Genomic DNA, 14,594 nt, shown 5'->3' on the forward strand with positions numbered 1-14,594 from the left:
TAGAAATAGCACAAAGTTTGTTGGGTTTTTTTTTTTTTTTTTAGTCTATGTCAGTTTGCCTTATAATTGGCAAATTTAGACAGTTCATATTTAAGGTAATTACTAATAGGTTAGGGCTTACATCTACCATTTGTTTTCTGTTCCTCTTTGTGATTGCTTGTTTCTATCTTTTTGCCTTCCATGGATTATTTAGTTACTTGAGCATATTTTAAGATTCCCTCTTGATTTACTTTTGGTGTTTATTGGGGTATATTGTTTATATAGTGTTCTTCCTGGTTGCTGTGATATTACACTGTACATATGTGAAAGTGGATAACATCACTTCCAGTGAAGTGTGGAAACCTTGCTTCCATTTAGGTTTCTTTCCTCACTTTTAAAAATTGTCTTGACTATTAATGCTGTTACAATTTTTGTATCAGTCATCACATTTGATTTACAAAACTCATGAGAATAGTATTCTGTTGTATGTTACTTACATTTCTTCTGTCATTTCCATTTGCTTCAAGAGTCCATATTTTGTCACTTTCTTTCAGTCATTCTTCAAAGACAGGTCTATTGATGGCATTTTCTTTTAGTTTTCCTTTGTCTAGGGATGTCTTTACTTCCCCTTTATTCCTGAAGAATAGTTTTGTTTAAGCTTTTTGAAGTTTGTTCAGCTTCTTGAATTTGTGGGTTTGTGTCTTTTGCCCAACATGGTAAGGTTTTGGCCATTTCTTCAAATACTTTTTCAGCTCCAATCTCTTTTTCTTTCTGGGCCTCTAATAATTTGATATTGTTCCACATGAACCTGAGTTTCTGTTGTTTTTGTTTCTCTGTTTTCTCTCTTGTTCGGTTTATTATTCTCTGTCATCTTTACCATTGATCCCATCCGGTATTTTTCTCTTATTGTATTTTTCAGTTCTATAATTTACATTTAGCTCTTTTTTTTATTATTATTATTTTAACTTCTGTTTCTTTCCTGAGATTTTTCTATTATTTCACAAGTGAAACATTTTGTGGGTTGTGGTTCCAGTGACAAATTTAGTTTTCCAGAGTTGTGGCACTATTCCTGTCTGCTTTATTTATATCATTCCATGGGGGCTCCCAATACATGATGGTGTTGTTTGAGGGGGCTGAAATGAGCTGCTTCACGAGGCCGAGTTGCATGATGTCTTAGGCCCATGGGGCTGGAGAGCTCTTCCTGTGGATCTTTGTTAGCGGATCTTTCAGTGTACTTTATTCTCTATAGAGACCTCATTCTTGTGTGTGTGCACGCACACACACACACTATTCTCTCTCTAGTAACAGCTCTTTTTAGTGTTTGTGATTTTTTTCCTGTTGCTCATTACTTTTAAGTGGAATGAGTTTTGTCATATTTGAAAGAGGGAGAGATAGGCCAGGCAGCTTTTCATGCTTCAGGAAGGCTCTGTACATTTTACTTTTGCAAAATGATAAAAATATGTACATATATGTATATGTATATATGTATGATCTTGCATTTTCTGAAACTTACCTATTCTACTCTTCCCATTTATTTGACTTTTTCTTGTTTGTTTTTTTTTCTTGATTTGGTCAATTTGGACCTATGTCCAGCAGTTTCTCCTCAGTTTAAAAAAGAATTTTAGTGTTCAAGAGCTTTAAAGGCCCAGACCTTTCACTGTATCATGATCCCTTGTATTGGATAACTCTTTGAGCTGCTGTTCTCAGACTAACATGTGATTTCCAGTGGGTTGGTGTTTTTGAGGTCCCATTGTTCTCAGGGCTGTAAGAAATGCAGTTGTCTTCCTTGTGCTTCTTCACCCACTGACACCGATACCAGCCAGGTCTTGTAGTGTCAGTGGTGTTCCTTTTCACTTACACGCAAGGATTTATGGGGGATATCTTGTTACCTAGTTTTATAGGTGCTCTCTGTAGGTCTTCTCTTTTGTCATCCACTTAGTTCTGATTTTATGGGAGAGATTAAGATTAGGAAGATTGGAAAGAAAAGCAAAAACAAAATAACTGTGTTTCTGCCACCATCATTGTCCCAAAACCTCCTGTCTCTCTTCTAATTTTTTGTATCAGTATTCTTGCCTGAATCCATTGTTTCACTGGGGGTTGCAAAATGGTGATTTAGGAAAAAAAATTTTTTCTGTTCATTCTACATATATACCTGCCATTCTTTTTCCTCATCAATGGTTGCTATTTGATTACCTTGAGAAACAGTTCTACTGAAAAGGCATAATAAAATGTATTAAATATTTTAGAGTAAGGAGTTGATATAATTCAGTGATGACAAATGAGTTTGGATTTTAATTGGTGGGGTGAATTTGTTTCGTTTTGTTTTTTGGATTTTTTCTGAATATTGTTATGAACTCATGGACTTTTATATGTTGAGTGTGTTTCACATTCATTATTCTTAGTGATATTCAAACAGCTTAGTTTTGGTATGCTTTTAACATCACCTCATTACATTTTGAAATTTTTAGGTCACTCTTGAGCATTCTTAACTCGAGGTCTGAAATAAGCATTTTATAAGAAATCGTATGGCTAAATACTGTCATTGTGTGAAAGCAGTATAGATTATTAGGACATAGTGTTTATTTCTAACCTTTTGCTACTAGAAATAATGTGACAGTGAATCATCGTACATGGATTATTCCATATGTATGTATGGGTATCATTTAATTGCTAAAAATGGGATTGTTATATCAAATTGTAGATACATGTGTTTTTTTGCTAGATAATGCCAAATTCTCCTTCACAGTAATTGTAAAGTTTTGTACTCCCACCAGCAATATATGAGTATCCCTTTTCCTACAGTTTCCCAAATCCAGTGTCGTGTTTAAACTCTGATGTTTACCTGTCTGCCAGTTAAGAAATGGTAATTTGTGTTTTCCTCAATATGTATGAGAATGGGCATCTTTTCTTGTACTTAGGAGCTATTTGTATTCTTTATAGTCTTACTCGTTTTCCTGCTCAGTTATTGGTTATTTTCTTTGTTTTTAGAAACTTTATATGTTAGATTAGCTGTTTAACCCTAATAAATTTGCAAATATATTTTTACGAGTTTATCTTTTGACTTTGCTTAGGTTTTTGTTTTTGTTTTTGTTTTTTGCCAAGTAAAAGCTTTTATGTTTATGTAGTTAAAAATAGTAATCTTTTTCTGTATTCTGCTTTGGTGCATATTTCTTTAGGTTTTTGTTTGTTTTGTTTTTGGTTTTTGTGGGGTTTTTTTGTTTGTTTAGTTTTTTAAATTCATTTTTCTTGTTCTTTTGTTTCTGATCTCTGTGTCCCTAGTAAAAATGTTGTTTATGCTGTTTCTCCTTTGGTCACCTTATATATTAACCTTCTGTTTCCAAATTTATGTTCATATTTCTTGAGTATGTTTGAGTATTCCCATTTCTGTTTCAGATTTGTTCATTCCTGATCTTTGTATTTCTGATTAATGGTGTTCTTTTCTATCTTCATATTGGAATGTGGGAATTACACAGTTTGCATTCTTCACAACTGAATTTTTCAAGAATACATTTTTTCTGCTAGGAATTTAGCTTCTTATTTGTTATACTTGTTTCATAATATCTTTATTTGGACTTTGGAATTATGTTTTTCTCATTTATGTTTCTATTGGTTGGATTTTTCTGACCTATTAGTAGATCTCATGGGGGAGTAGAGAGAAGTTTGGGTGGCTTTAGTGGTCTTTTGATCGAATAGTCCCTCTTTTGCTGTTGTGCAATTTCTTTAATACATGGTTATGTGGCCTACCACCTTCTGATTCTTCAGTTCCATCTTGTTTAATTAGGACCTTTTTCATTAGCTGCTTCCATCCCCTTTTTTTTTTTTTTTTTAGGTTTTTTTTTTTTTCAATGTTTATTTATTTTTGAGTGAGACAGAGACAGAATGAGAGTTGTTTAGCAGCAGAGAGAGAGGGAAACACAGAATCCGAAGCAGGCTCCAGGCTCTGAGCTATCAGCACAGAGCCCTATGCGGGGCTCGAACTCTCACAAGCCGTGTGAGATCATGACCTGAGCTGAAATCGGACGTTCAACCAACTGAGCCACCCGGCATTCCTGCTTCCATCCCTTTATAACCAGAAGCTACTTTCAAGGGACACTTATGCCTCCGAGGGTGCTCCCCATCCCTTCCAGGTAGCATGCCTGTCATTTATAATCCCTGATACTTTTCTAAGACCCTTCCTTTTAGCCACTTTGTTGCCAGTGCTCTTACCTATCCTTAGTAGTTCACTCTTGGGGTGGGGCTCTGCCCTTCTGGGGTGAACTGTAACCTGTGTTATTCTTCTGTACACCCCCCTCTTCCATAGTGCTCCTGCTGGACTCTGCTAGTTTGGGCTCAGGTGTTCGTACTCCAGCTGATATGTCAGTTGGGAGTTTGCTGCTCTGTTTTCCTGGTTTCAATCTAAGCATAGGTTATGAGTGTTTCTATCAGATTTTCTCTCATTTTTGATCTGAATAGGTTTAAGGAGATATAAATGAGATGTGGTCCATGCAGCCACCACTTAAGGAAGAAATGCAGAAGCCTCTCTTTCATGTTTGGTTTTCTAAATAGTTGCATTCCTAACCAGAATTTTAATATAGAACATAACACTAAGAGAAGAATTTTGTCAATAAGTGTTTTCATTATATAAACTGATGGTAACTCCAATATTTTAAATCCCTATTTTTTAGAAAGAACCAAATAAATAAGAAGCCATGCTGATAAGGATACCTTTGTATCTGCCTTTTTAGGTATGACTGGTTCCTTGTAGTGTGCAGGATACCTATTCTGCCCTGACAGAGAGCTCTAGGCTATAGGAAACTTATTTTTTCTTGTCAACCAACCAAAAGTGATGATCTAAACTCTGGGGTGATTTTAGCTGTTCCTGAAAGATGCACCTGCAAGTTCCGTGTCTAATTTCCTGTTGTTACGATGTAGTTCTTTATTGTTTTCTCTAGGGGAGTGGGAGGTTTACTGGGACTGAGAGGTAGGGAGGATGTTAAGAGTGTCAGGGAAAAAAAGTAGGAAGACTTTGAAGGGAGCCAAGAAGTCTAATAAAGCTGCTAACCTGTGTCAGAAGTATTGGCATTGCACCAACAAAAATGCCAGCATTTTGATAATAGAAATTGTATCCTGGAATATTAGAATATCGAAAACTGGAATTATAATTATATGTGTAGGGAGTGTGATCTTTTCTGCTAAGATTCTGGAAAGAGCCTTTCAAATAAATATTAAAATGTACTCTTCGATCAATTTAAAAAAACATTTTAAATTTTTTTCTAAAATCTTGAATTTTTTTTAGCTGAGAATTAGTATATATGTTAAATTTATGGATATCTCATTATTCGAACAAGTATGCCAAGATTGCTTTTAATGAGCTACATTTTTTGGGTGTTTTTTTTTCTTTTTAATGTTTATTTTTCAGAGATAGAGCATGAGTGGGGGAGGGGCAGAAAGAGGGAGACACAGAATCTGAAGCAGGCTCCAGGCTCTGAGCTGTCAGCCCAGAGCCTGACACAGGGCTTGAACCCACAGGCCGTGAGATCATGACCTAAGCTGAAGTCGGAGTCGGACGCCCAAACGACTGAGCCACCCAGGCGCCCCCATTTTGTTTTTAGAGTGATTATAACAACATGAATTTTATCACATAGGTTTTAGGAATGCCAGGGACCAAATCATTCTCTTAAAATAATTGCATGTAAGTAGTGTCCTCCAGGGGCGCCTGGGTGGCTCAGTCAGTTAAGTGTCTGACTTCAGCTCAGGTCATGATCTCATTGTTTGTGAGCACAAGCCTCACATAGGGCTCTGTGCTGACAGCTCAGAGCCTGGAGCCTGCTTTGGATTCCCTCTTTCTTTGCCCTTCTCTTTCTCTCTCTCTTTCCTCTCTCTTCCTCTCTCTCTCTCTCTCAAAAATAAATATTTTTTTAAAAATTAAAAACAAAATTATCCTCCATCCCCACTTCCATAACACGTAAAGTCAAAAATGTTCTAGTTTATATAAAAGTATGTTTTTGTATTACTACTATTAGGGGTGTGTGTGTTTCTTTTTATTTTGTCCTTAATCTCTTATCACCTTTCCTCACCCCCAATGCCCAAAATTAAGTAAGGTAAGGGTAGACAAAGAGAATAAGGAAGTCAGGTGTGGAGGGCAATAAATAAAAATATATATACCCAAAGACATCTGGAGTTAATTTTTTAGAGTATTTCTTTTTACTTACTTTCATTTAACAGGATTTGGGTTTTGGATTTTGTCTTTACTGATTACTTTACTGATTCCTGATTATATACTGTGAGTATACCGTAGTTTACATAATTATTTCCTATTGGACACTTGGGTTTGCCGGTTTATGTTGTAAATAATATGATTTTAAAACTGTTTCCTTAAGATAAATTTGCATAAGTAATCCATAGATCCTAAATCACCAGGAGTTTAGGGTTTCTGATATTAACTTCCAGTTCATCTCCCTAATATGGTTTTAATAAGTCATAAACTCATATTAGTGTTAGTTGTAAATGAATGCCAAACTAAAATCAGTATTCTGTCTTTTCTCCTTAGGGAGTTCTGGGAAATTGTTCATTCATTTACAGATGAGCAGAAAAGACTCTTCTTGCAGTTTACAACAGGCACAGACAGAGCACCTGTGGGTGGACTAGGAAAATTAAAGATGATTATAGCCAAAAATGGCCCAGACACAGAAAGGTAATTATTAAATTGTGACTATATACCAGAAACCTTACATTCCATATCACACATATGTGAACTGTCCAGTAGCTTCTGAGCACTTTTACAATTTTATATAGAACTCTCCAAATCACATGAAACATTAGTTCAGAGAATATTTTGCTGTTACTGTTTGAGGAAATTTTTAAAACAGTGGCCTAGTTCAAAATTATTACAGGGCTCACTTGATTTGGAATTTTACATATTGTTACGAATCATTCAGCTTTTAATTTCACAGTTTTTTAATTGAACACCCATATTATGTAATCTATTTAGGATGGTTAAGTTGAGGCTAAGAAAATTGTTCGGCACTAGATTTCATAATGTTGACATTTGAATCCAATTTCATAATCTTGACATTTGATTTTATTCTCTCTTCATTATAGAAGTTAACATTTTTTTTGAATAAGAATTATACATACAGTAACCTATTTAAGGGTTTAAACGTATAGAAAAATTTCTATTAGTAGTCCACATTATTTGCTGTATGATGGCTTTAACGTTAATTTACTTATATTTGTTACAAGTCATTGATGTAGTCATATGGCCAAGAATATTTCTGATTAGCATTAAAGAACACAGACTTTGAAATCTTGAAAACTGGGTTGACTGGGTTTGAATATTATCTCCATTTTAGAGTAACTTCTCAGTAATGTCGGCTCTGTAGTGGGGATAATACTTCCTCTGTAGGTTTATTGTGAGAAGATTTAGTTTAGATATAACAGTTAAATACCTAAAACAATATCTGGGATGTCATAATAGCTTAGTGAATGCAGTGTTATCATCAGTCAGCAGCAGCAGCAGCATTAGTATTGAATGAACTGATACTTGGCAGTTGCACAGGAAAAGCAAAAAGTTTATCTTTGTGAGTTGCATTAATGTATAGTCTGCATTGCAAACCATCTCAACTATATATACCATCTAAAAGTAGGATCATTTAGTACTGGGCGTATTCTCCATGATTTATTTTCCTACCTTTTCCCCTCCTCTCTCTTTAGGTTACCTACATCTCATACTTGCTTTAATGTCCTTTTACTGCCGGAATATTCAAGCAAAGAAAAACTTAAAGAAAGATTGTTGAAGGCCATCACTTATGCCAAAGGATTTGGCATGCTGTAAAAAAAAAAAAAAGAAGAAGAAGAAAAAAATGAAAAAAGAAAAAAAAAGGAAATTTAAAATTTTAATACATATAACAAGAGGGATAAAATTGGTGGTGATAGTGTCCCAGTACAAAAAGGCTGTAAGATAGTGAACCACAGTAGTCACCTATGTCTGTGCCTCCCTTCTTTATTGGGGATATATGGGCTGGAACAGCAGATTTCAGCTACTTATATGAACAAATCCTTTATTATTATTATTATTTTTTTTTTTTTGGTGTGAAAGTGTTACTTATTCTTTCACTTGTATGTACAGAGAGGTTTTTCTGAATATTTATTTTAAGGGTTAAATCACTTTTGCTTGTGTTTATTACTGCTTGAGGTTGAGCCTTTTTGAGTATTTAAAAAATATATACCAACAAAACTACTCTCCCAAGGAAAATATTACCACCATTTGTAGACTGTGTAACCTTCAAGTATGTGCTATTTTGTCCCTGTATCTAACTCAAATCAGGAACTGTGCTTTTTTTTTTTTTTTTTTTTTAAACAATTTGCTTTGAAACTTGAAGTCTTGAAAACAGTGTGATGCAATTGCTGCTGTTCTAGTCCCCAAAGAGTTTTCTGTGCAAAATCTTGAAATCAATAAAGATGGAAGGGAGAACTTGGAATGTTTTAACTGCAGCCCTCAGAACTTTACTTTAGAAACAGCACAACAAATTAAAAACAACTCATGCCACAGTATGTCGTCTTCATGTGTCTTGCAATGAACTGTTTCAGTAGCCAATCCTCTTTCTTAGTATATGAAAGGACAGGGATTATTTTGTTGTTGTTGTTGTTGTTGTTGTTGTTGTTGTTATTGTTGTTGTTTTAAGTTTACTGGGGAAAAGTGCATTTGGCCAAAAGAAATGGTAGTCAAGCCTGTTGCAAGAAAGTTAGGAAGTTTGTTGTTTATTATAAACTCAAAGCATGTGAAAGTGCACTTAAAATAAATTTTTTATTAATTACTTATTACCTGCATTTTAAATAGACAATCCAAAGTCTTCCCTTCATGTTGCCATCATCTTGTCTAATCAGCCATTTTATCAAGGCACATGATCAGTGTTGCAACATAATGGAAAGGATGGCTATTGTGCCTTGTTTTACCTAATCATACATTAAGCAGACCTGGAAATGAATGGAACTATTACTCTTAAGTCCTATCTACATTGTATATCCCCAAAGATTAAGTTTTACTTCAAAAAGTAAGTGTTAAATATTACTTTCATGTACTATGGAAAAGTACAAATACGTTTAAATTACTGGAAGTTCAGAAGTAAGTAGTTTCCCCTTTCTAGTCTTATGTGTCTGTGGTGTTAATTTGTTTTATTGCAATATAAAATAAAAGGATTATGTATTTTTAACTAAGGAGAAACATATTGATATATCCTTTTACTACAAGCTACATACAGCTAATGTGCTGAGCTTGTGCTTTGATGATTGTTTTAACAGACTACGATCAGCTGATGATTTGTTTGCAATTGACAGGAAAAATACAGCTTTTCAAATCACTGGAGGGGAAAAAGGATGTCTTTGAGGATTATTTTAATTATTTTAGTAATTGAAACACATCTGTTATGTACCATATTGCTAAATAAAGCAGTAACATTTTTCATCATAATTTAGTGGAAAAAGAAAATAATGCTTTCCATCTTGTGATAAGGTAACGTTTTTGTTTTTTGTTTTTTTCTGGGCCAGCCTTTAGAACACTGTTAAGGTATGTACACTACCTTGATGCAAGGGACTCTCATGCTACTACAGTTATCTTAAAGAGTGTCTCATCCATGTGCTTGTGTATAATGAAAGTGAGAAGGAGAGAAATAAAATACTCTGGGGGCATTTTATAATAAATTTGTGAAGAAATGTGTGCTCTTCAGTTCTCAAATTCTATTATCACAGTATTGAAGTTCTACAATTGTATTAATATATCTGTATGAAGTCTGTGAATGGTAATTGAGTATAGGTTATCAGATATAGAATTCACATCAAATAGACTTTTAACAAACAGTTCAAAATAAACCTACCCTTAAAAATATTCTAAGAGAAAAAGTCATTGGTTGTCCATAGTAGCCTCTCTCACTTGCTTAATAATTATCCTGGGCATGTTACCACTTCTTATCATTGCCTCCTGTTCACTACTGTTTACCAGAATGCCACTGAACAATATCTCAAGGAAGAGGAAAACAGAAATTTTGACTAATGACTACTTACTCTACCCCAAATGTCATATTATTAAAGCACATTTTTGCCTGGACACTCTTACATATTTTGGTTATCTGTCAATCAGCCTACAGTCTCCCAAGAAGTTCTGGGACAAAATGAACCATAAACTAAAATAATGAAATTTCCAAATGGAAACTTTGTGTTTAATATTTTATTATTTTAGAAAATTCCAAACATGCAATATAAAAATACAACTTGAAGCCAAATTTTCCCGGAGCCTGGCAGCTTCAGCAAATGAGTTAGATTTCCTGACCCTATACTATATACTACTTTCCTGGGTTGTGGTTAATTGTGTGATAAAATACAATTACAACTTCCGTAGCCTCATTTGGGGATACAAACTTGTGTAGGAAAGATAAATATCCAAACAAAAAACAACTTGAAAATGAGGCTTCAAACTGAACTGCTGATGTTATTCATTCATAGTTGTGACCTAGCAATGTCATTCCCTTTCCTTTAAGAACACAACTGTGCTGGGGTTTTAAGCCCCTTTGGGATTTTTCTCAGTTTCATAGTCTGTTACAGGAAGGACTGTTTTCCTGAGGCTACTCTATTTGTAGTCTTGATCCCCTTGCTATCTATCTATCCATCCTGTCATCTATCTAATCTATCTTTTTTTTTTTACCTTACCACCTTTTTTACCTTCCATAGCTTCTTAAGGAACATCTCTACCCCTCCCACCCCTTCCCTGAGCCACCAAAGAATTCAAAAACAAGCTTCTATTTTACTCCCTCTTGTCTTCCTCTACTCAGTGTCATTAGTCTATAAAGAATTTCCTGGGGAGGACAGAGTGTCAAATGCAAAGTCCCAAAGCTTTTTCCTCTTCCCTGTTCAAATCCAGTAGATTGGCTTTTGTTAAAAAAAAAAAAAACAAAAACAAAAACAAAAAACTAAAAGATTTTAATGCAAATGTCTGTGAGAAATGCTGCTAATCCATTTCTGTCCTACTGAAAATGCTGTCCTGAAGAATGCTCATAACCTGAATTGCCAGTAAGGGCTCTAATCTTGCCAACAACTTGAACTTAATTTGCCTACTTGGTTCCTTTTTTTGGTTGGATGTATACTGTCCAGATCTTGGATGGATACTATAATTAAAGTTCTTGTCTTGCCCAATTCTCTCTGGTCAACCTCAACGACTCCTTAAGATTCTTGCCTAAATCCCTATTTTCTGTTCAGACCCTAGCCCCAGGATATCTTTCTGGCATCTCAAAGTCAATACCAAAACTTAATCTTGCATCTCTACCTATTGTTTCTCCCTTTAAAGGGTCACTTTCAACCCAGTCACCAAAATCCTTCATCCCTCAGTTGTCACAGCTTGTATCTGCTCTTTTCCCTCCAATCTTCCCAGCTGTTCATTCCTCCATCCTACTTCCTTTCAGGTCCTGGTCCATTGAATCACCTGGTTGTTCTTGGTAGCTTTCTAACTAGCCACCCTGACTGTAACCTCTTCCAGTCTTTTTCATTCTGCTAAAATGCAGTTTTGCTTATTTAAATAACTTCTGCCTCAAAATTTATTCCCATTAGAAATATTCCTCAAGCTTGGTGTCTAAAACCCTCCATAGACTGAGCCCCACATACTTTTCCACTTTTGCCTTCTATTATGGGCACTTCTCTCCCTGCATCCCCACCCAGCATCTACATTTGTGCCTAATCATTTTTATATTTCTCAAATACCCTTCAAAACCAAAATTTAAAAAGTACCTCACCCATAAAAACTTCATTGACCCCCAAAGTGCTCATGTGACCTCACAGCAGCCCACGCTTTCATGGTAGCACAGCATGGTGGGGCACATTTCTTTTTTGAACAGTGAGGGGTGAATGGAATTTTCCCCCCATAACCATTACCTAGAATGTGTGCCAATTCATGGTAAAGGTTATGGGGTTTTGTTTTGTTTTTTATCATCTCTCCACCAGCTTGTCACTATGTGAATGATTGAAAATGACTCAGCATGCAATAGAATGTTCAATGTAGCTTCCTGTTTTTTCACTAAAGGTGGCCTCTGCCTCCTTGTCTTCCCACACTTCTCCCCCCAAAAAAAGGCTTTTTTAGGGGTGCCTGGGTGGCTCAGTCAGTTGAGCCTCCTACTTCGGCCAGGTCATGATCTCATCGTTCGTTGAGTTTGAGCCCCACGTCGGGTTCTGTGCTGACAGCTTGGAGCCTGCTTCAGGTTCTGTGTCTCCCTCTCTGCCCCCACCCCGCTCACGCTCTGACTCTCGAAAATAAATAAACATTAAAAATAAAAGTTTTTTTTTATTTTTGAATATTTTAATGTTTTGTGACTGAAGGACTTTCTCCTTGGGGCAGTGTCTCCCCAGAATCACTGGCTGTGTTTCGACTCATGGAAAGATAAATTAGTGAGAGGGGGAGGATGAAAAGGACAGATTCCTTGAGAGCAAGAATATGGGACTTTCCCAGCCCTGCCCTTTGGATGTGCTCTGACAACGAGAAGCCTCTGTGCAGCCTTGCTGTGGCCACATTCCTTTCCCAGTGGAGATGGAGGCAGGCATTACATCATCCCACTGTTTGTTGCCAGCTCCTCATGTGTATCAAGGAGCAATCTGCCAAATACTATGCATTTATTCTAAATGAAGCACCACGATGAATGCCTGTTTTTCCCAGAACCTCATAACCATTACTACAAGTCAACCATCAAGTCAGGATTCTTAAGTGCATTTGAGCAGGATGTGGAATAATTATCCTAGCTATCTTCTGGTCTTTAAGAAACCATAGAAAATGGGATAAGCATGTGACTGGTAAAGGTACACAGCTGTTGAGGGTGCAGCCTTCAGAGTCAAATGACTGGTTCTTAGTCCTGGCCCTGTCCTGCCCTCAGCTTGGATTCTGATATCCAAGCTTACCTCATTGCTGGTTATCAGGATTCAGCAAAGTTGAGATAACAGATGCTAGACAGCCTTATGCAAAACATCCTGAGAGACTGAGATTCTCAATAGTTGCCAATTAAGAGCAGAGTCCATGGAGAAGTTGAAGATAATTTATAGTGAAGATTTCTTTGGCAAGAGTTGACCCTCCCTCATCCAATAAAATTCACCATTTTAATGTGCGCAATTAGTTGCTTTTAGAATATTCACAAAATTGTGCAACTATCACCATTTTATACAAAGCATTTTTATCACTGTAAAAAAAATAAAATTCCTGTACCCATTAGAGTGGCTGTTTATTCTCCCCTCACTACTTCCCCAATCCCACACCCACCCACCACCTCCCACCAAAGCCCCTGGTAACCGCCAATCTTTCTGTCTATAGATTTGCCTACTTGGGACATTTCATGTCAATGGAATCGTGCAATATGTGGCCTTTGTATATGACTTTTTTTCCCACTTAGAACAATGTTTTCAAGGTGCATCTATGTTGCAGCATGTATCAGTACTTCATTTCTTTCTATGGCTGAATATTTCATTGTATTTATATGCCATATTTTGGTCATTCATTTGATGGATATTTGTGTTATTTCTGCTTTATGGCTCTTATAAATACTACTACTATGAACATTTGTGTACAGGTTTTTATGTGGACCTAAGTTTTTATTTCCCTTGGTTATGTACATAGGAGTGAATTGCGGAGTCATATGCCTACTCCTCTCAAGGAAGTATCAAACCTTTCCAAAGTGGCTGTTAACTATTTCCACCAACTGTGTGTAAGAGTTCCAATTTCTCTATATCCTGGCCAACACTTATTATTGACATTTTGATTCTAGCCATCCTAGTGGGAATGAAGTATTTCATGGTTTTGATTTACATTTCCCTAATGACTAATAATGTTGAGCATCTTTTCATGTGCTTTTTGGACATTTGTTCATCTTTGGAGAAATGTTTATTCAGATCCTTTGCCCATTTTTTAATTGGGTTCTTTTTATTGCTGAGTTCTTTATTCTAAATGCAAGTCCCTACCCACGTAAATTACTTGCAAATATTTTCACCCATTCTTTGGATAGTATTTTCACTTTCTTGATGGTGCTCTTTGAAGCAGAAAAATTTTTCAATTTTGGTGATGTCCAAATTCTCTATTTTTTCTTTTGAGACTTGTGCTTTTGGTGTCATATCTTTTTTTTTTTTCTTAATGTTTATTTCTGAGAGAGAGACAGAGCATGAGCGGGGGAGGGGCAGACAGAGAGGGAGACACAGAATTGGAAGCAGGCTCCAGGCTCAGAGCTGTCAGCATAGAGCACGAAGCGGGGCTCGAACTCACAAACCGTGAGATCATGACCTGAGCCAAAGTCGGTCGCTCAACTGACTGAACCACCCAGGTGCCCCAAGTGTCATATCTTTAAAAAAAAAAAATTTTCCTAATCCAAGTCATGAATATTTACACTTGTTTTCTAGTAAGTGTCTTATAGTTTTAGGTCTTTGATCCATTTTTGCATATTGTGCATTGTAGGAATCCAGCTTTGTTCTTTGGCTTGTGGATGTCCAGTTGTCCAAGCCCAGTTGAAAAGACTTGTTTACCTATGATGGTCTTGGCACCATTATTGAGAAATGATTGACCATAAATATAAGACTTTATTTTTTGGACTTGCATTGTCGTTATGCCAGTGCCACACTGTCTT

At 36.1% G+C, this 14,594-nt stretch overlaps 1 protein-coding gene across 6 annotated transcripts in view; it reads left to right on the forward strand.

The window, feature by feature from the left end:
- The window catches only part of UBE3A (ubiquitin protein ligase E3A), a 91,811-nt gene extending 81,970 nt beyond the window's left edge, over nucleotides 1-9,841 (forward strand). For all 6 annotated transcript variants that reach the window (XM_047086541.1, XM_047086536.1, XM_047086539.1 and 3 more), the window contains 2 exons: nucleotides 6,509-6,652; nucleotides 7,672-9,841. In XM_047086541.1, coding sequence (XP_046942497.1) covers nucleotides 6,509-6,652; nucleotides 7,672-7,792 — 265 coding nt within the window. In that variant the 3' untranslated portion in view covers nucleotides 7,793-9,841. The remainder of the gene's footprint in view (nucleotides 1-6,508; nucleotides 6,653-7,671) is intronic.
- The last annotated feature ends 4,753 nt before the right edge of the window (nucleotides 9,842-14,594 follow it).

The sequence above is a fragment of the Lynx rufus genome, unplaced genomic scaffold (assembly GCF_022079265.1).
Source record: "Lynx rufus isolate CCGP_SWC_20201006 ecotype Redwood Valley unplaced genomic scaffold, mLynRuf1.p SCAF_21, whole genome shotgun sequence".
Taxonomy (NCBI): Eukaryota; Metazoa; Chordata; class Mammalia; order Carnivora; family Felidae; genus Lynx; species Lynx rufus.